General features: G+C 50.4%; 1 protein-coding gene and 1 long non-coding RNA gene across 4 annotated transcripts in view; one reads left to right on the top strand and one right to left on the bottom strand.

Moving 5' to 3' along the window:
* LOC101952156 (uncharacterized) overlaps window positions 1–6021 on the top strand; it is a 14837-nt gene extending 8816 nt beyond the window's left edge. The window contains exon 6 of the long non-coding RNA XR_002888153.3: window positions 972–6021. This is a non-coding gene — a long non-coding RNA (uncharacterized LOC101952156). The remainder of the gene's footprint in view (window positions 1–971) is intronic.
* ST6GALNAC2 (ST6 N-acetylgalactosaminide alpha-2,6-sialyltransferase 2) overlaps window positions 146–21373 on the bottom strand; it is a 26260-nt gene continuing 5032 nt past the window's right edge. The window contains exons 2-11 of one of the 3 annotated variants that reach the window (XM_042841155.2): window positions 13192–13284; window positions 10896–10953; window positions 9026–9200; window positions 6957–7122; window positions 5880–6018; window positions 5346–5449; window positions 4406–4489; window positions 3881–3980; window positions 3313–3476; window positions 146–553 (exon numbers count right to left, since the gene is read on the bottom strand). In XM_042841155.2, the coding sequence (XP_042697089.2) occupies window positions 418–553; window positions 3313–3476; window positions 3881–3980; window positions 4406–4489; window positions 5346–5449; window positions 5880–6018; window positions 6957–7122; window positions 9026–9200; window positions 10896–10953; window positions 13192–13284 (1219 nt within the window). In that variant the 3' untranslated portion in view covers window positions 146–417. Of the gene's footprint in view, window positions 780–1963; window positions 3477–3880; window positions 3981–4405; window positions 4490–5345; window positions 5450–5879; window positions 6019–6956; window positions 7123–9025; window positions 9201–10895; window positions 10954–13191; window positions 13285–21373 lie in introns of those variants that run through there. The other 2 variants (XM_042841156.2, XM_005297542.4) reach the window with 2 other exon arrangements.

Below are 21373 nucleotides of genomic sequence, written 5' to 3'. Positions count from 1 at the left end.
GGGATGGGGAGGAATGTAGTAGAAAAGCAATGGATTTGTTTTAAGTGTTTGGTGTTTGATATGCGGTAGATTGGCAGTGAATTCCTGTACAAAACTTTGTTCTATCATTTGGATTTTTCATGTCACACTTGGTGCAATGTCAGGATTTGTTTAATTAGAAGGCATAATTTATTGAGTAAGAAACTGGAGCTGTCTGCTCCCAGGTTGCAAATAAAACAAAAGAGAGGCTAGAAATAGAAAATAAAAGTAAACAGTGTTCAGTACTTGTGGAGATTCAGGAATTGTTTCAACACAAATCTTATTTGCAATATCTAGATAGCAGCTGTTTTTTGCAGACTTTGCATGTCAGTTGACTTTGATAAGTCTCTAACTTCAGGATGCTGCTGCAAAAGAGGAAGAATGATCTGAAGCAAGGTCTCAGTCAGTCTGTCTCCTATATAGTCCTTGTTTATCAGTACTTCTCATTTGGTACCTGATACCCACAGGTGACGTCACCAGCACATAACTGCAGGGTTTCCTCTTTGCTGTTAAGTTTGACACAGCTCCGGGGTGTCTGTTAAGGCAAGAATGGGTCTGAGACTCAAGTGCTGAAAAGGGACAATTGCTTGGAGTGCTAGGAACATGGCTCCAGTGAGATTAGCTGTGCCATTGACAGGACCAGCCTTGCATCTGATAAAGTGCAGGTCTTTATCATGCCAGTCAGTAATAGAGCAAGAACGGGCCTGTCCATCATTTCAGTTAAGTCTTGCCAACCTCCTCAAACGATCTTCTTTGTATTCCTGGTAAAATAAAGATGGATGGCTCCTTTGTGTCCTTGGCGCTTGGCCACCTTCCCTACTCTGATTTTTTTTTTTTTTTTTTTTTTTTTTTTTTTTTTTTTTTTTTTACAATAAATTTGACAGCACAGAAGAAAGGGGCTTGTTAATGTTTTCCTTTACTGACTAGATCCTGTTTTGTTTTTTCCCCTACAGGGCTGGCTGGAGAAGAGAGCTGTTGACCAAGGAGGTTTTATCTTTCAGAAATAAATCATCAAAAATGTCAGGTGTCTGAGTTTTAGTGATGTTCTAAACCCAAAGTTAAGTGAGTCTAACCAGCCCTTTCACCTATGATACATCAGACTCTATGCTATATGACTGCAAGGAGAAGGGCGAGTCCCTCATTACTAAAAGAGGCTACATCACCAGGCTATAGAAAAAGCTAGTAACATGCAGCACTTTACAGGGCTTTCAGAATGTAAGGCCCTCCACACAGGGGCTTATGGCTGGAACAGTTTTCAGATATGGTTACAGCCTTCCATGACTAACCTACCCCTATAGAAGGCAAGAGATCTGCTTGCACCGGGAGGGTATAGTAGAACTGTTCCCTAACTGAGCTAAAGTTCTAGATCATCCATGTTGGGCACTGATGTGGACTTGGACGATTCACATCCCCCATCTGTTAAATGCAGATAACGTGTATGTGCTTTACAGATATGGAATGAGTCAGTATGAACACTGCTAGTTTCTGTATCTTGCAATACATAAAATCAAACCTGAGAACAGACACAGTGGCACAGCGAGGTTGAGTTTCTGGGTCTCCCGATACCTAGTCTTGTATCCTAGCTGTTCCCCTGTTACAATCTGCAGCCCTGAGTGCTGTTCTACAAGGATGACTAGGACAAATAAACTATTTTTTAAAATGTTAATTCTTGGGCTTAGAGCAAAGCAAGTGGGTGCTGAGTCCCTGCCTGTGCGCGTTAGGATCACGTTCATCAGCCTTTGCCAGCACTTGTCGCTCATGGAGTTCAGAACTGTTCACCCTCCCCTCTTGTGTAGAAATTCACTGCAGCCGTACCCCCAGATCAGACTCCTCTCGTGTCCAGCCACCCACTGTATTGTTGCTCTGCTTTCAGTGCCAGCCTCTGCCAGTCATATTCTACCCCCTTCCCCCACCCCAACCCAAAACAACAAAAGAAAACATAAAAGATCATTCAACATTTATGCAATTATACAGAGTGGGAAAATGTTTCAAATTACACTCCTCCATTGTGCTTTAGCATCCATCCATCACTAGTCATTGCAACCTCCCTGTAGAACAAAACCAACCTGTTGCTGATCTACTCTTCCTAGTTACATGTAATTAACTTACAAAATGTAGCTTCATGGTTAAAGAATTTTCCCTCCTTACTGCTGGCTAGTTGAGTTTTTTATTTAGCTTGAGGGGGATTTAGTATTAAGTAATGGAGTGGTGGGTTCCATCCATCTGTACAAGAGCTGGGGCTCCTCTGAATATACACGGTGCCCCTAGGTTTGCAATGCAAAATAATGCATAGTTCAACTCCTCCCATTTGACCAGGTCCACCTGCCCCAATTTCCTGTGGGGGGCCTAATTAAGCTATGACAACCCCACCCTCACCTGTTGACATCAATGTGGAGTGAAAGCCCCAGGAGTGTGGCTGAAGCACAGGTTGGAGAGGGCAGTCAGCCTCTGCTACATGCTGCTAGTGATGGGAGATCTGTCTGGAAAGTGGAGTGTATGTGCATATGTTGGCTCGGGGGGCCTTCATACAGTTAAGGCTGCCTGGCCCCAATGCTCTTCACCTACCCACCCAATCTATTGAGGAGCAATGTCCACAAGCTCCATCAAGGTGGTCTCAGCTATAGGATTGTGGCTGTGATGTGTCCCTCCATGAAGGAGTTTGAACACAACAAATTAGGCTCTTCGGGGTTGTGGCAGACCCTTGTGTGTGATGGAAAGGTGGGACCGGCAGGCTGGGTATTTTCCACAGCCACATTCTGTGCTCTGCATGTAATACTCAAAGGAAGGCAATGAGAAGCTGGAATGTGCTGGGGAGCAAGCGTCTTCTCTCAGGGCTATCACGCCCCTTTGGGAGACGCGCATCGAACATTCAGGCTTATTGCTTCTGAAATCCCCTCGTCGTTTCCCAGTGTCAGAAGTTACTCCTTGCAGGTGTCGTATTCAATAGGAGGAACCGGGGCATTTCTGGGACAAAGGCAGGGTCTGGGATTTGTTGTCTCGAGCCAATCAGCAGGTTCCTTGGAGAGAGACCTCACCCCACTTGCTTTGCCATCTCAGCAACATCTGAGCAAAATCCTCCAGGCAGCACCCCTGGCTTGCAGAAGGCAGTCTTGCACTTCATGCACTCGCCCTCTGCTCCTGCTTGTAAGGCTGGCTTTGGGTGAGCTCTCAGTTTGCCACCTTTGCCCATGAATTCTGGACAGCCCCTGCCAGGGAGAATGGAGCCCTTGGGGAAGAGGAGAAAAACTACTTTTGTTACAGCAAGAGTCCAAGGGATGTGCCACCCAGCCTCACCGCTGATACAGCTTCATGATGCCTGCCCTGTGCAGGCTCTTCCACAGCTCCGCCTCCAGCAGCATGTCATGGTTGGCATAGAACACCAGAGGCTTCTTCTTTCGCTCATAGTAGTGGTCTGAAAACTCTCGGTAATTGTCCGTGATAAATCCATAGGCACTGACCTGCAGATGGGGGAAAGGGTAACAGAACAGACAGGAGGTAGGATCGGTGCCCAGCCTGTCCTAGGCAGACCTGACCCCAGGCTTCAGATAAGGAGTTACCCACTCAGTCAGACGTTGCTGGAGTAGTTGTGTGGAGTACAGTGCCCCACTGGTGCCGCCCCATGTACCTGGTACATCCTGGAATCCATGTGGCACACTGCAGCAGGCACCATGAGTGAAATGATTCATACCAGGTTGGGGCTCATGGAGCTCTACCCAAATATCTCTGGTTCCTATAACAGGAGGGTTAAGAACCAAGCCAAGGCCATGCTTTAACTCCACCCCACGCTAATTCCATCAGCCTTTATTCAGGCTGGCCAGCAGAGTACTAGGCACTGAAGAAAGGTAGCCCTGACGGCTCTTACCTGGTCACAGGTATGGAGGGCTGTCAGTAGCATGAGGGCACCAGTACTGGGCATGTAGAGATACCCATATTGAGTATTTATTATTTCAGATCTCAGAAATCTGTAAACAAACAGGGATTATAACAGGTGAGATCAGTGAAATGGAGAGAGATGGGCTGCACCAAATCCCAGTGAACAAGATGAGTTGCCGAGGAAAGGATGACACTGCATGGCAGTGAATGGACACACAGTGGCTTGCAAGAAACTGGATTGGCTTGCAATGAATGGGAGCACGTGGGTGTAAATCCAAGAGAGATCACAGTGGGTTGGGCTCCAGTGACTGGAATGTAATGCACTGAGTGGTACTGGACTACATTTCAGTGATGGGGGAAGACTGCAGTGAGCAGGTGCGATAGAGATGGAGGGGTTTGATTGCGGGGCAGGCTGCAGTGAACAGAACCAGGGCAGTTCCAGAGCGGTTTGCTGAATGAGCTGGAGGGTTTTGAGGCAATGTTTTCCGTAGAGGCAGTGCCTCGTTTTCCTTACCTCAGTGTTAGATAGTGTATGAAATCTGAGTGCAGCAGCTTGAACTTTTTTCCAGATGCCTCTGGTCCAAAATACGTCCGTGGGCTGTGGCAGGAAGATCAAAAGGACTAGTTTCATTTCAAGTCAGTATTTAGACAGCTCAGTGTTTATATTACGACCTGAAAAGAATCTGAATTTTTAGATTGACCAATGGTGCTGGTTGTCAGCAACGGAGGGATCAGACTGAGAGAAAATATTAAACAGTGGAATAAAAATACAACTCCCTGGAGCCCAGAGTTAACACTTTTCCTCTGAGGCAGAAACTCAGAGAGACACTGAAGGGCTTTCATTTCTTATTATGGAGTTAAGGTTGCAGCCAGATGTACAATGTAAGCTTTGTTTTGATCCTGCTCCCTTCTAACTTTGCTTACAAATGAAAGGTGCTTGTGAAAAATGATTGTCATTAATAGAAGGGAGGAGAATCATTTCTGTGTGCAGAGATTTTCTGCATTAAATTACTTCTGGGTCGGTCGTTCGGGACGTCTGGGTGATGCTTTCAGAGCTGCTCCAATTGGGGTTGTGAAAATGAGGTGCTGCTGAGGCCCAAAGACAGGGCAGAGAGAGGAAAGATGGTCCAGTGTTTAGGGCACTAGCCTGGGATGTGGGAGTCCTATGTCTCTGCTCTGCCACAGCCTTCCCGTGGGACCATAGTCATGTCACTTAAGTCTCTGTATTCCAATCTGTATAATGGCCCTTCTCTCAAAGAGGTTCTGGGAGGATGAATACAGAGACTGTGGGCCACGTAAGTACCTTAGAGAGGGCTGAGACAGCTTTGCAGAAGGCAGTGTGCACTAATGCTGTCTATGCTGTATCCACCCTGCAGTTGGAGGACATCCATTGCCCAGTAGCATTATGCCTGAGATGGCTCAGGGTGGGCAGAAAGGTTGGAAGTGTTACTTACTCATCGCCTTTGTCATAACCCTCTTGGACACGGCTGCCCAGTATGGCTGACTTCAGCATGATGTAATCGCGTATGTCCGAGGGGATGAAAATATACCGCAGGTCCTGCAGCAGGGTGGGGGCACAAAATACATAATGCTTTGGTGTAGCAGGCACTACAGCACGACATCCTGTCACACCCTCAGCCCCACTTAGATGCAAGAGCCTCAGTCACTAACGCAGAGCAACTAAACATACACATGCTCTTTGGCGGTAAGATTGAGCATGGGGAGCCATGGACACCCAGCGCTTCTCAAACATGGAGAAGGTTTCTGGTGGAGCTGAAAGGAACCAGGGCGACCTCACAGGAAGAGTCACAGATTGATGGTCTCAGGGCCTCCTGCACTTTACGCAGGTTCCAAGGTGGTGTGAGTCAATGGCCAGAAAGGCCAAGATGGTCAGCAAAGCTCCATCCCGCAGCGGGTGTTGCCACGGCCTGGATGACTCCAGTTCCAACCAAATATTTGCACAACAACCCCCAGCCCTGATGGCTTACCTTGGACTGGGGTATCTGGATGAAGCCATACTCTCTGTAGGCGATCAGGGAATTCTTCATTGTGTTCACCGTGAAACCATAGAATGATGTCTTGGTCCCGACGTCGTCTTCAAAGCCTTTGATCACAGCCCCATTTAGCCTGTGGGTGGAAAAGGGAGAAGACCAAGGCTCTGATTAAGGACCGGTCTTTCACCACAGAGCCCTAAGCACAATTCTCCCCCATCAATGCTGCTGCTAATTGGGATTGTGTGCCAGTTTATGGCTGTAGAGTTGTCACCTAAAGTCCCTCACACATTATTACGCAGGGATGGCACAGAGGGCCACGCGTGCAGTTTGAAAGGCCTAGGGTCCTGGTTCAGTTCCCAGCAGGGATGACTCATCCCTCATCCTTCTGAGGTAGCCGTGCTGGGTATCATGCACTTATTGTATGAGGAGGGACGGGAACGACACTCAGATGGGACGCTACAAACTGAGGCCTCTCTCACTTGGACAGTAAATATCTCAGCCCCTCTACAGCACCAGGGATTTGGTCTGGTGTCCTTGGCCTACATTTCCTCTCCCCACACTGGTGTGCAGAGCACTGCACTGATGCCTTCCCTTTGGCCGAAGTGCAGGCGCGGTCTTTGGCAGCGGTTACACCTTCCTCCTAATTGCACAAATGCTACCCTGGGGCCAGATAATCCCACAGGATGAGGCTGTGCTGGTACAAAGTGACTGGAACACACCTTACACTGGGGCATCCAGGAAAGGCCAAAGCAGCCTGAAAGGGGAACCGTGGGATAGGGATTTGCCATATGGTCTCTGTGAAAGTTGTATAATCCTGCCCCTTCTGCTGGAGCAGCTGGGCCACATGACAAGCTATCAAGCAGCATTGCCCACAATGGGCAGCAATCACAGCCATGGCTGCAAGAGGGCATGAAATGTACAGCCGGAGCTGCCCTACGAAGAATGCCCTGGGTTAATACACAAGATCTTTAAGCAGGATCCCCTGCTAGTTAACTGCTGATCACGGGTAAGTGCCCCTGGTTCCCTCAAACTACAGCTCCCAGGATGCGTGGGCTGCTGAGCTCTCCATACCTGAAAACAAAGTCATGGGCATCTATCTCCTTGCCTTGCCGGGATCCATTGAGAATCCCTCCGTTCCCGACCACGGCGCAGCGGACGCAGCCTTCAGTGAACCTGGCTTTGTCGAACAGCCAGCTGTTGGCAGAATCATTGAGCAGATGCAAGGTGGAGGCAATGGCTGCAGATCAAGGCAAGAATCGGCTAGTCAGCACCAGCCCCGTACTGCGTGAGCAGAGGCGCAGGTATCTACAACAACATCTAAACTGGGCCCAGCTCAGAGCTCCGCAACCCCGACTTCTGCCGGCTCCCCGGCACTCCCCGGGTGTGTCTGGCTGGCTCGGGAGCAGTGTAAAGGCTATCGTCTGAGTCTGAAAGGAACGGCTCTTTGCAGTAGGGGCCTATGGAGCGCTCTGCTCTCATCCCCCTACTAGGGGTGGTGAGACAGAAGCAAGCCTGCCCTGGCCCTTTCAGGCATGACTCTTTGCAGCTGGTGCTGCCCACGCAACTGCCAAGTGCCTCTGTCGTCATCGCACCATTGAGGGAGTCATGCTGCTGGCGGCTGGAGAGGTGCAGAGGGTGGGAAGGGAAACAATTCCCAGCAGCCAGTCGCCAGCAACAATGGAGCAGGTTGTTTGAGAGCCTTGTGGTTTGAGTTAATAATTGTGCAGACACTGGGACCTATTATTCAGGAAAATGTCACAAGATGTTGATTGCAGCATTTCCAAACCGTCCCCTCCCACCCCGCGGGCTCTGACTCCCCGGGGAGGAGGGGCTTTAGTCAAAAGGTATTTAATTCTCTGGTTACACAGCAGGCGTTTTAATCAAGGCCTGGGCTGTAGGATGACCTCTACCCAGCCATGCCCATACATGCCCCTCCAGCTAATCTCTCTGTCTGTGGCAAAGAAGTTTGTAGAGCAACCACCAGCATTTCCAACCTGAAGTGAGCTTCTTGTCAGAGATCACCCTTTACCCTCAGAGGCGGTTTGCCCACCCTCCCCCGCCTCCCCTCAGGCACAGGATGAGATGGTTGCTCTACAGAGAAGCTGGGAGCAGGGGAAATCTTAGTGTAATCACTTGGTTTGTAAATCTGCTGCCACGCCCCCCCCCTCCTATCCCGCTCCCCCACCCCAGCTGCCCTATCCCCCTCCCCCCATCCCACTCACTCACCCCAGCTGCCCTGTCCTCCCCCATCCCATTCTCCAGCCCAGCTGCCCTGCTTCCCCCTCCCATCCCACTCACCTACCCCAGCTGCCCCGCCCCCTCCTCCCATCCCACATATCCGCCCCACTCAAAACAGGAAGCGAGTGCTGGTGGAAGGTGCCTGTCCCAATGCTGGAGGAGCAGTCCTCCCAACAGCTGCAGCACGGGCAGCTTCCCTGCCACTTTCCTGCCCATGTGTCTCCACAGCCGGGGCCACTCCTCGAGGTGAGCAGGGAGCTCATGCTCCATGGCCTGTTCACTCCTTGGCCTCTCTGCCAGTCAGAGCTCATTAGTTTGGAGGCTTCTGTGATACGGGTGTCTGCTAGGAAGCTTGCAGGGGCAGCACTGGGATATAGGGTTAGGCTGACACAGCTAGAGCTGAACCCTGGGAACCTATTCCTCTTACAGCTCAAAGGCAGTGGTTCAAGCCCTAGGCTGAGACCTTAGTTCTATTCCCAGCTCTGCCATGGAGCTGCTGGATCCCCTTAGGTAAGTCACTACACCACTCCGTGCCTCAGTTTCCCTACCGGTACAGGGGATAATGATACAGACCTCTTATGTGAAGGGCTTTGAGATCTACCAATGAAAAGTGTTATATTGGAGCTAGGAATTATAAATGGAAAGCAGGGCCCGGCCGGCTAAGAGGATTGGCGATGGGATCCAAAATCTTCCATCCCTACGTCACTTTCCTTTTGTTCTTTTATCCAACCTATTGTATTTATAATGCATCCAACACAATGGAGGTACCAGTCCCAGCCTTGGTGGGCGGCAAGGGAATGTTGTCCCCATCAGATGGCTATTGGGTAGACTATTCCTGGGACCAGGAATGGGGCTTCTGGCATGTCACAAAGGGGTTTGCAGTGCACCATCACTTCCATTACCTGTGTTGGACAAACCCTGCCAGCCATACGGGACGCTGCGCTCCTTCAGTCTGTCCCAGGTCTCCTGGGTGAAGTGCCGTGCCCACATCAGCACTGGGATGTGGAATCTAAAGAGCTTCCCGAACCTGGGGTCCGCCTTCACTATTGACGTCAGTGACTGGGGGCACGAGCTGGCCTGAAAGAAGAAGGAACCACATTTCGGTCTTGAAATCATCCCACACTTCTCCTTAACACCTCCATTCCTTACCAGATGCCAGGGAGGCGTGAAAGGGATGCACCCACCCATGGACTTCTGCTAACCCCAGCAGCAGCAGCTGTTTGAATTATTCATTATTATTATTACTATTTTTTTGGATTGTGGGAGCCTGTATGAGCCCTAATCATGGACCAGGAGGATCCCATTGTACTAGGTGCTGTACAAACACAGAACAAAAGAATGGACCCTGCCTCAAGGAGCTTCTATACGTATTGGTCTGAGCATAGGACTGTGAGCTGAGAACTCCTAGATCCTGTCCATGGCTCTGCCACTGACCTGCTGTGTGACTACCGGCAAGCTACTTCCCCGCTATCTGCCTCAGTTTCCCCATTTGTAAAAGGAGCATGGTGATACCCAATTCACAAGGGGTGTTGGTAGAATCAGTTAATCAAAGCACACAAATCACTTAGAGATTAAGAATGCTCAATAAACAGTAGCAGTATTGTCTCCTCTGCAGACTTATTCTGTGTTAAGGGGCTTCCAATACCTTATTAATGATTCCTCATCACAGCTCAAATGTACTTTCCTTGGCTGGTCTTAAAGCTTGAAGTCACAGCCAGACCAAGCATGTCCATGGAAAGCATGAATACAGGGTGGGGGAGCTGAGCACTAGACAAACCCCACATACACTGGCCAGGCAAGCCAGTGTGAAAGCCATGCAAAAGCAGAGTTCTAAATGGGGTTCTGCCACAGCTTGGAAAGCCAGTGGAGATGGGTAGAACAGTGGGTCCGATGGTGACCAAGAGCTGCAGAACTAGGCACTGTGGACTGGATCCAACTCCCACGGATTTCAAATGGCACTGGAGCAAGCTCCTGCCTTGGTAGAACATTGATGTTCCACCACTGTTCTACCATAGTTTGGCTAGTGTGGACAGTACAGACCCGGGCTTAGCACTCCCACACATGCTGCTTAACACGCTCCTCCTCTTCCACCCACCAGCTATGACTTCTTGTTATTTATTTACACTGGGAAGGTGCAGAGAAGGCCAGCCCCTTGCCAGTCACATCCTGGGCAAAACATAATACAGTTCACATTCAACTCCTGCACTAGTCCAGTGCCACCACACAGGCTATCACTGGTATAGCCGTTTGGATTAAAGAAGTATTGGATAATACAGTTCACCTTCAACACATACTTCAGCTCTTCTGAGGTTCGGAAAGGTTTGGCTTGCTTTTCCATTAGTATCTTTCATGGTCTCGCTTCCTTGGGTTCCACCCAGAGCTGGGTGCTCAGGCACAAACATGCCGTGAGAAAAGTCACTGGCATCCAAAAGCAAATGCCTGTCCCTTGAGAGTCCCAATTCAGTTTGGCAGGCCCAGGAGATCTGGGGAGAGCTAATGAGTGGCTGAAACTCTGTCTGCTTCTCTGAGCCAAACCTCCAACCTTTTCAGAATTGCTTATCCTTCCTGCAAATCTAGGATCACTCAGTCTCTTAGGAGAAGTGCCGTGGGAGGGTGTGTGTGTCAAACACCTTTCAAATAAACGGACCTTATTTTCAGAGAACATTTCCCCTTCCTCATCGGGTTCTTTTCCCAAAGCCCAAACTGACTACAAACTTTGGAAAGACAAGGACAAAGTGATGAGAATGACAGCACTAAGCATATGCTTATTACCTGTTCCTTGGTGGATTTAGCCTTGCCAGGCTCCGAAGAATATTTAGATGGCTTCTCTCTGGGGGGGAGGGGGGAGAAAAAGAGAAGAGCTAAATATTCCTTTTGCACTGAATTTCACTTGTGTGCATTTCTCTTTCATGTGCTGGTAAATCAGAAGAAGATCCAACAGCTTCTGCTGTAGCTCTTCCTATCCTTCTTACTGGGATTCCTGATGGTCTAATGATTAGTGCCTGGGGGGCTGGGAGTCAGGAGACCCGGGGTTTAGTCCCAATTCCGATACTGGGTCAGTGTGTGACCTTGAGCTAGTCACTTCGCTCTAAGCGTTCAAATCTGTGCACTAAGGTTGAGCGCCTTGGGTTTTGGGAGCCCAGTTTGAGAGGCCCAGCGATTCAGAGGTGCTGAGCCCTCGTGACTCCATTTGGAAGAAGTTTGGTCCTGTGGTTAAGGCAGCACTTAATTTGTAATGAAAGAGGTGCTGGGGCTCAAGCAATTTTTTCTTTTATTTTCATAACTGATGTGGCAAGCCCAGGCACAAATTAAGCACTAGGTTAAGGCACTAGACTGGCACTCTTATGGGGTCAGTCTGTCCCCTTAAGGGTAGTAGGCCCGAGGGGGCAGTCCACCTCTGTCCCAAAGCATGGCCCTTTAAACTTTTGGGCACCGGGCAGATGTATGCAGGGACCTAGGAAAATAGTAGTGTCTGGGGGGCAAACTTGTTATTGTTTCTTTAAGGGCCTGGGACCAGGAGCCTTGCAGAGTGGTTGAGACAAGGCTCCTCTCCCACCCAGCCAATTGGGATGAGCTTTGGGAAGGAAACCAGCATATGTTCTGCCTCCTCCCGCAGAGCAAGGGATGATGAGGCATTAGCTGGAGCCATTCCCCTCCTCCCACATAAAGGTGAAAGGGCAGATGAGGGGGGGAAAGGGACAACTGGAGGAGAAGCCGGCTGAGGACCTGCAGCTGGCCTGAATGAGAACCTAGCTCTAGAAGAGCTAAGGGGAAAGCTAATGAGCAACAAAGTCATTAAATGCCTGAGGCATAACTGAGCTGCCAGGGAGTGCACTTGAGGGAGCCTCTCAGCAGCTGGCTGGGAAGAAGCCACGTGTGGAACCTGAACTACAGACAGAGCGGGGCAATGAAGCCTGCAGCCCTGTGAGAGAGGCTGACAAACAAGGCAAAGGCAAGAGTAGCAGTGAGGGATTATAAGGAGCAGCATTTAGCTGCCCCACGCAGGTCCCTCCACAAACAAGAGAGGGAAGTACAAGCTTCGGCACTAGGAGAATCAGATGGGGACTGAAGGCTGAGCATCATGGCCAGGAGACTCTGGGTTTGTTTTGTTTGGACTTTTCTCTTACCCCTGGAAGGGGCCGGAAATGGAAAGGGGACCTGGCTGGAAGGCTGAGCCATGGAAGCTGTCCAGCAACAAGGGGCAGGACAGTAAAGAACCCCTGCCACACCGTGTCCTGGCACGAAGGGGGGATAGTGAGCGTGCCCTGGCACAGGCACTCCGGAGTTATGGATTTTGTTATTGCCTCTGCCGACTGCCCCACGTCACTGTGGGCGAGTCCCTTGATCACTCTCTGCCCCGGCTCCCGCTGTAAAATGGGGGTAACAGCCCCTGTCCATTTAGACTGTAAACTCTGTGGGGCATTGGTGACGTACAGGCCTGGTGCGGGCTCTCTCCTGGAGGTTAATGCACCCTGGAGGGAAGGGGAGGGGGAGTGAGATGGGCAGCACAGCCTGGGGGAAGAGGGGCCCTTCCCCTCTAACCAAGGAGTTAGATTAATGGAAATAAATAAACCATGTGGTGGCCAGTTCCAGTCCAGACAGCACTGAAGGCTGGCACCATCTGGCAGGTGCCTGGGGACCCTTGTGAGCTGAGGTGCTGGCCTCCTTCCAGTCCAATCACGAAAAACCAGTTGGGAGTAAGCGAGCCCCTGGCTGGCAGTCTCAGCGCAGAGGCAGGGGACTAAACTTCCATCCCATCCTACAGATGGGCCTTCCAGGGCTGGGTTGAGGGGCATTGGCAAGACAAGGTAAAAGCTGGTCCTGTTGCTGCCTGATCTGGGGATACCTAAAGGGCTTTGCTGTGCAGGGCTGTCAGTCAGCCCGGTGCCTTCCCCTTGCATAACCTTCATGTGGGAAGGAAAATAACAAAACCCAGTGATCTGATGCTGCTGGAACCATCCCCTGTCTAGGAGACCACAGTAACCCCCACCGTCCAATGAGAACAATTGGCAGGGGAAAAACCATGAGAGATGGCAACTAATTTCCTCCTTACCCCTGCACCACTCACCTGTCCATGCTGCTTTCTCTGCTCAGGCCATGGCTCCCGGCATTTCGGGACATCCCTCCAGGCACCAATGGCAGTGACTCTTGCTGCAGCAGGCTAGAACAGAGAGAGAGCCTCAGGGGGGAAGGTGCAGCCAAGCCATCACCTCCTGTGTCTATCAGGCCTCCCCTGTCCCCTTCAAGTGAGAACATGTAAGCACAGGAATACCAGCAGCAGCATAGACCGGTCGTGCATCAACTGGATTCATGAGACAACCTGAGATTTGATACGTCTGAACGTGGCCTGGATGGGCCAAAAGGTAAGGGCCTCGAACCCAGCAGTGTCTGTTTCAGGTAGACTTGCAAAAGCTGGGGGCCCCTATGGAAAATTCAGGGGACACTGGATTGGAGAGGCTCCCTGTGACTTGGGTGCTACATCAAACCAGGGGTTTTCCCTCTTCAGTGCTGGGCCCTCAACAGTTTTGCCCATTGTGACACGTACATCTTCTAACATGAGGCATGCAGGGATGCAATCTATCCTATAGCACTATACAATACACCCAAGTGAGGAACTCCAGGCATGCCAGAGGAACATGAAAGGTGTATAGTATTTTATACGATTAGCCGAGCTCTTAGCACCTTTCATGTCTCCAGGACTTCACCAACATTAGCTAATACCAAGTTGATGAGACCAATGATGGAAGTTGGGGCAATCTGGGAAATTGAAGGGGCCTGATTGCATTGTTTTATTGGAAAAAGTGGGGACACTGGACCATCCTGCAGGTTCCTAAGGAGCCATTCACCTCTAGGTTTTTTGTCAAAATCTAGCCCAGGTTGGTCGGGAGTCAGTCATTAGTAGAGCTGGTTAAAATTTGGAATTTCCATCGTAGGGGAAACTCCAAGATTCCAAAACTTGGTTTTGTCCCGATCTGGGCCAAAATGTCTCTCGCAGAACTTTTTGCAAAATGAAATATTCTGAAAATATTTCATTCTGATCTTATCAAAATGCTTCTTTTAATATGATATCAAAGTCAAAACAGTACAAACAAAACCCATTTTGATAACATCAGGAAACATTAGACCAAATTGGTACATTCCCAGGAAACATTTTGATCTTTGTCCAATCAGCATATTCCGACAAAACTGTTCTATTGGGCAATTTCCGACCAGCTGTAGTCATTGGCATCTGATGGTTATTTCACGGTCCACATGAAATGGGTAGGTGGGTCTCAGATGAGTTCCTAGTGGGCACGTGTCCACATCTGAGAAACTACCCATGCAATTTGCCCAAAGTGGGCATTCTCAGAAGAGAGGCCAAGCAGTCAATGGAAAGGCCAATGGAATCTGAACTCCCCTCCTCCCCCTAGTGGGGTCCCCCCACCCAGAAGCACTGGCGTGGGGAGGCTTGTACTGCTGCTGCCCATGCTGTAACTGTCCTGTGTGCAAACAAGAAACCTCAACTTTCATGGCTGGCACCCTTCACAAGCAGAAATGCCCTCTTAAAAAGGGAGGCCACAATTGCAGAGAACAAGTCTAGGTTTTTCTGTCTTTTTAGGTAGCTGAGAACAGAGGCAAGTGGGCTGGGACAGTGTCCTGCCTTTGCCCATGGCTGTGTCTGCTGGGGGTGAGTCTGAAGGAGGTGGTTCAGGAAGAGGAGGGCACGGTGTTTGGAGTCAGAGGCTGAGGAATGGAGAGGCGTTTTAGGTTGGAATTCAGCGAGCCAGCTTCGTGACTGGTATTTATCATTCAGCAAAAAAATGTTCCTGTTTAAACATTAACTGTCGCCCATCAAGGCAGTGATGCAGGGAATGAGAGACAACCCAGCCCCCAAAGGGCACACACCAGCCCAGCCCAGGGTGGGGGGGTTAATCCAGCCTTAGCCAGTTCTAACCAGCAGAGAAGCACCTGGTGTTCCCTCAATATGCTCTGCCTGGTGCAGTGAGAGAAACGGGCCTCCTGGCCTTTCATTGACCCTCAAAGGCGCAGTAACGGACCTGAGTGCGGCTCAGATATGCAGCTTTGCTCTGGCCCTTCATCCCCGGCTGCACCTACACTGGCAAATTTAAGAGCCGTGATTACCACCAGTGCAGCTGTAGTGTAGACAGGGCTCCTGTGTTTTTAGCATCATGGCATTAACCTCACTCTGGACAGGTCTAGATTCTAGATGACAGAACGGTAAAGATGCCAGTTAGTGAGGCTTGTTTGTGGTCTCTGCACCAAGTTGCTTATGACCTGGGACCCTGATCCTGTGAGAGGCTGGGCCCCTTCCACTGAAGTGGTCATGCTAAACCCAGGGAGGTGCTGAGGACTCATGGCTCCTATTGAAGCCCATGGGAGTGGAGGGTGCTTTCGCCCGCTCAGGATTTAGCCCACCAGGAGTCTCTGTTATTCTGTGCAGGCACAAAGGGCAATGGGCTCACTGCCAGGTAGGTCGAGATGCCATCGCCCTGGAGTTCAAACAGCAGTGTCCAAAGTCAACAGTAAATGCAGATCCAAATCTGCCCCGTGCTCTGGAGAGATGCGTGGCAGTGAAATGGAAGCTCCATGCCAGCTGCTGGGTGCAGTGAACTGGAAGTCTGATTTTCCTAAGCCCTCCCTTCATTCTGTCCTCAGGCCTGAAAGGTGAGGTGAGTGGTGAGGGATTATCTCCCTGACTCTGCCCCATTGAGAAGGGACGGAAGCAACAGGTGGGAGTGGCACCGCCTACAGATTGGATATCCAGTCTTTTTGGAACCACACGGCTCACAGCAGTCACTTTCGGTCCAGGAGAACCACCCAGGGGAAATTGGGTTTATTCACATTTGCCGAAGGGAATCCCACCCCCTTCCAGAAACATAAGCTTCCTGGCGTGGCACCAGGAGATCCAAGCTCGGGTAGTTCTAGCCCTCCGTACCAGCTCCCTGACTTGACATGGCTCCCAAAGTCACCATGGTAACACGGCCCAGAGCAGAATGGGAGGTCACTGGGGGGGTGGGGGACATGCAGCCTTGGGGTTCCTTTCTTTAAACTACCTGCTGTTCCCCTTGGGGTGAGAGGTCACCCGTCAGCAGAACACTTTATGGCAGGAAGCCAGTTGTCACCTGCTCACTGGGAATGCCTTCTCTGAGCAAGGAGAATTTCTCTGCAAACAATAGTCTCTTTTAGTCATCAGTTCCCGACCTACTGGATTATTTTCTTTACTCCTTTGCAATTTGAAAAAGACTCATGTTCCTGTTGGGGTTTTTTTTAAATAAAGAAAACCAAAGAAAGGCCCAGGCCAAATCCCTGGATAGAAACACACTCAAATGTGGGAAGAGTTCAGTCAGATCCAACACTGAAATCCATGGCTGGCTCCTACATCTATAATGGGCTGAAACTAGGCCTCAGTCTGGACACCCTGCAACTTGAACTTCTCAGCCTCTTTTTCTTCCTTAAGCCTCTCTTGGGAGTGATCAGAACAACTCAGGATTAGCTATGACGTGTCTGCACATGAGCCAACGGAAGCCAGCAGCCAGTTCCCACCACTGGCCAATCCCTTATGTTTCCGATGGAGATAAAAAACACACTTGGGCAATTGGGCAATGCTGTGCTGTGTGGGAGGATTCCTACCCTGGAAGCATAAACGTTAACCATCTGTATCACGCGCTCAGTTTGCATATCTACTCATCAAGCCTCCCAGACCCTTTCGAAATGGAGAAAGGCTGCTGTTCTGCAGGCTCCAGCTAAATTGATTGCATGGGTCCTGCAGGGTCTTGATCCACAACTGCCACTAAGAAAAAAACACAGACCTTTGATAGGGGGAGTAAAGGGCCTATGTCCTCCCAACCACCCCATCTCTACCATTCTGTCCATGATGACAGCTGTCAGTATATCAGGATCACCTTCAAAACATACTAAGCCTCAAAGCTGATCAAGACTGTGCAATAGAGTTGGGGTCATGTGCCCAGACTGCTCTGAGCAACTGCTTTGACTTCCATGGAAAACTGCCCCGATCCTGAAAGCTCTCCGTAGGAAATCGGAGGGCTTACAGTACCAGGTGCTCAGCTTGTGTGTGTTGTGTGCAAGAGAGAGACGGCTCTAGTGGATGAGAGCGTGCCTTCCAGAGGCTGCAGGCCACCTGCATACTTCTACTTTCAGAGGCAGGAGAGATAAGTTTACAGCAGCTCCGCATCCCAGCCTGCCAGCTGGGCCCCCTCAGAAAGGGGAAAAAAGGTTCCTATTCATCAGCAAACAGAAGGTTCACTTCAAAGCGACTCCTGTGGCAGTCTCTGTTCTGGATGAAGGGGGCCAGCTGGGGAGGGGATGCGTATCATCAGGTGCCTGAATTAAAATGCCTTACTGTGGACGAGACAAGAAGCATGTTGTTAGAGACATTGTCTGAGGAGCCTGGGACAGGTAGAGGCAGGCGGATAATGGAGCCTGCCTCTGGGTCCTTCTTCCCAGGTTTCTGTAAGAAAAATACCAGAGCTTGCTCCAGGATTGGATTTCCAGGTAGCTCCACCAGGTTCCCAGGATGTACGCCATTCCCCAGGGCCCTCTGCCTACTTAACATGAGACCTGGAGTGGTTTCTTATGTGCCAAACAGGGCTGAATGCACAGCTGCAACCACTGGGGAGCAAGGATATGTGACCCGCTCTTTTTGGCCTGCTGAGGGGTCCTCCTTAAACATTGTATGATAGGGCTGCCTGTAGTGTCATGAAGAATGTCACTTTCACAGTGGCCTCCTCCTCTGAGTGAAGTCCCTCTTTATTTTCTAATATACAGTACAGGTTGTCTATCTACTGTGAAACACCTCTACCTCGATATAATGCTGTCCTCAGGAGCCAAAAAATCTTACCGCGTTATAGGTGAAACCGCGTTATACTGAACTTGCTTTGATCCACCGGAGTGCACAACCCCAACCCGCCCCCGGAGTGCTGCTTTACCACGTTATATCCGAATTCGTGTTCTATCGGGTCGCGTTATATCGAGGTAGTGGATCTAGGCACTATTTCACACTGGGAAAACATTCTAATTTAACTGCCGATCAAAGCAAGGGCCTGTTTTCCTTTAACCAATGCTCCAGTTGGTGAGGAAGCAAAGATGCCAATTACTGAGCAGCACAAACATAGATCTTACTAGCATTGCCAACAGAGTCTTTTTCCCCGTCTCCCCCTTCAAAGAAATCTGCTTAGTCTGCAGTTTGTCTCTCTTTCTGGGCTGAATCTCAGTGAACCTGGTCTCAGCCAGCTGCTAGCAGCATGGCTAATTCTTTTCTTTTTACCAGTTTAGCTGCTCCCCCTGGCTCCCCCAATGCCACCTTCTGAACTGCTGCTTTTCACTGATGTTCCAGTGGGCTCATGACAGATGGCTGTGCTCTAGGAATTTGGGGAAGTTCTCTGGCCTGTGCTATACAGGAGGTCAGACTATATGATTACAATAGTCCCTTCTGGCCGTGGAATTGCTGATTGGGCTGGTACAGCTGGCCTGACTGGCTCTGACTTGGAGGGCAGGAGGCATGAGTTTTAGTCCCAGCTCCACTGCTAACCTGCCGTTTGACCTTGGGCAACTTATTTTCTCTTTCTCCCTCTCCCTCTGCATTGTCTAATTACACTGTGAACTCTTCAGGGCATGGATGGTGCCTAACTGCGTATTTGTACAGCGAGGCCTGCAGACACTACTGTCATCTGAATAAACTAATGGTGGAGCTGTGTTTCGCTTGATACCTGGCAGTTCAGCAGGTGTTTTTGACCCCCTAACAATACAGTAATGGTGAGTTGCCTTTTTCCCAGTATGCCTGGCCAGGGTTGAAGACTGCAGCCCCCTTTTAGCTGAAGTACTCAGCACTTCTGCAGCCCTGAAGCAGCAATGAAATTATTGTGATGCTTTCAGGGAGGTGGAAGATGTCCATAGCTGGCAGAAGGGGGGGTTGCAAAGTGGGCAGTAGAGAACAATCTTCTGATTTGGGTGTTTAGGGAAGAGAAAATGACGCAGGGTGGAGGTTTGGATTTGAAAGGTAACCCTTGTACATGCACAGTAACCCCTTTTCATAAAGATTTCTTGTCCCACATACAAGCATGCTCTAACTCCCTACATGCATATTTACACATACTGAAGGACTTTGGATTGCTGAACAGAGATTGGAGAGAATGGAAGTGGCTATGCAAACAGGCTGGTACATGGTGGAGGAAGGCAAAAAACAAGACTTCTGATAAGCTTTACAGGACTTTGGTCTGCCCATTCCAGACCCACTACGGGCTCAGGATATTTTTGGCCGACCCAGCGCACGTTCACCCTTGTACAGAAGGAGATTCCTGAGAGAAAGTTTGCCACCTTCAGGCAAAAACTGAAGTAAACCCACCCTGAGGCCCCTGCCACCTTCTTCCTCAAGCCTCACCCCCTCTGAGAGACAGCTCAGCCCTGACTCCTCTGCTTGGCCTTTCCTGATGTACTCAGGCTCTCTAGCAAGGCCTCCGCTTCAGGCCAGGTGTAGACACTGCGACTACGTCCGCACTTCAAGCTGGGAGTGTAATTTTCAGCTCAAGGACACACTGGTACTAGCTCTGATCAAGCTAAAGATAGAGCACGGCCCTGGCAGGTAGGGCTAGCCAACCTGAGTAACTGTATCTGAGTACCTGTCCAAGAGCCTGGATACACACACAGAGCAGCTAGCCACTCTTGCTGCTGGTGCAGCCGTGGTTACGCTCTATTTTTAGCACGCTGGCTTGATTGGAGCTAGAGTGGGTATGTACCCTTGAACTGAGAACAGCCCCCAAGTCGAAGGGCAGATATACCCTGGCACCTTTTGTGCGGCATGCACCAGGACTGACACTCGTTGTGCTGGACTCCTTCCAATTCAGCGATGTGGACCAGATGAGAAACAGGTGCCAAAGACGCTGCTGCCTAGCCAGCAACCCGATGTGGGGGATGCCATCAGCTCCCAGATGTCACCTGCTGGTGACCGCATCAAGATGGCAGCTGCTACTGGCAAGCACGGAGGGGCAGGGTCCCTCAGGACACATGGGAACAGGTCTGAACACTTAAAAGCTAGTTATCCTGGTTAGAAACTGTCACAACACGTAGCAGGGGTAAAGTGGCTCTATCCACTTCAAGCCCATGCCTGAATCAATGCCACATAAAGTTAAGCATGAACTGAAAGTCCTTACTCATGCAGAGCCTTCGGCTGATGCCATCCCCCTAGTGGCTGGAGAACAGAGAGGATCAGAGACCTGCTACTGGTAGCAGCTACAGGAGCTCGCTGTGAAGAGGCAGAGAGCTTTTGGAGCTAGAGGAGGCGTTTAAAGCTATGGCTACACTGGCACTTTACAGCGCTGCAACTTTCTCGCTCAGGGGTGTGAAAAAACACCCCCCTGAGCGCAGCAAGTTACAGCGCTGTAAAGCGCCAGTGTAAACAGTGCCCCCCCGTGGAGGTGGAGTACCTGCAGCGCTGGGAGAGCTCTCTGGTCCTTCGCTCCTAGAGGGAGTGAGAGACCCGCCGCCCCCGAATTGCCGCAGGTGCCGCCCCTCTCCCTTGGCCGCCCCAAGCACCTGCTTGTTAAGCTGGTGCCTGGAGCCGGCCCTGGATTCAAGCTAAATAAATCTGCCCCTGCCCAAACAGGTTTGCTCTTTCCAAACTGTCTGGAAATTATACCAGAATCTTTTGTTCATAGTGAGGTGTCCATTGCAAAGGGTGCTCAGAGGCTCAAGTGCAAGGCAGCTGGGTAGCGACTGCTGACCTTACACAGCAGGCTGCTCACTCATTCCTCAAATTGCAAGCACTACGGACCCATCAACCAGGGCCTGCTCCAGGCACCAGCTTGGCAAGCAGGTGCTTGGGGCGGCCACTTCGGGGGGGGCGGCACGTCCAGCTATTCGGCGGCAATTCGGCAGACGGCCCCTCACTCCGGCTCGGAGCGAAGGACCTTCCGCCGAATTGCCGCCGCAGATCACGATCGTGGCTTTTTTTTTTTTTTTTGGCTGCTTCGGGAGGCAGCCAAAACCCTGGAGCCGGCCCTGCCATCAACGCAGAGGTCATTGGTGGAATGAGCTTGGAAGTCAATACATTTTTTGTTTGCTGAATGGGATACGCAGCAGCAAACCACAGGGTGGGTCTTGGTTGTATTTTAATTAAGCACATGGGGCCCCCAGCTGCTGCAGCACCCATCGCTAGCCAATCGAAGGAGCACCATCAATGGGTTCTGGAGGGAGCCCAGCTCTCCACTGTGACTCCAAGGACGAAATGGAGAAAT

This window comes from Chrysemys picta, chromosome 12, assembly GCF_011386835.1.
Source record: "Chrysemys picta bellii isolate R12L10 chromosome 12, ASM1138683v2, whole genome shotgun sequence".
Classification (NCBI taxonomy): domain Eukaryota; kingdom Metazoa; phylum Chordata; order Testudines; family Emydidae; genus Chrysemys; species Chrysemys picta.
This window is presented reverse-complemented; position numbering and strand designations above follow the sequence as displayed.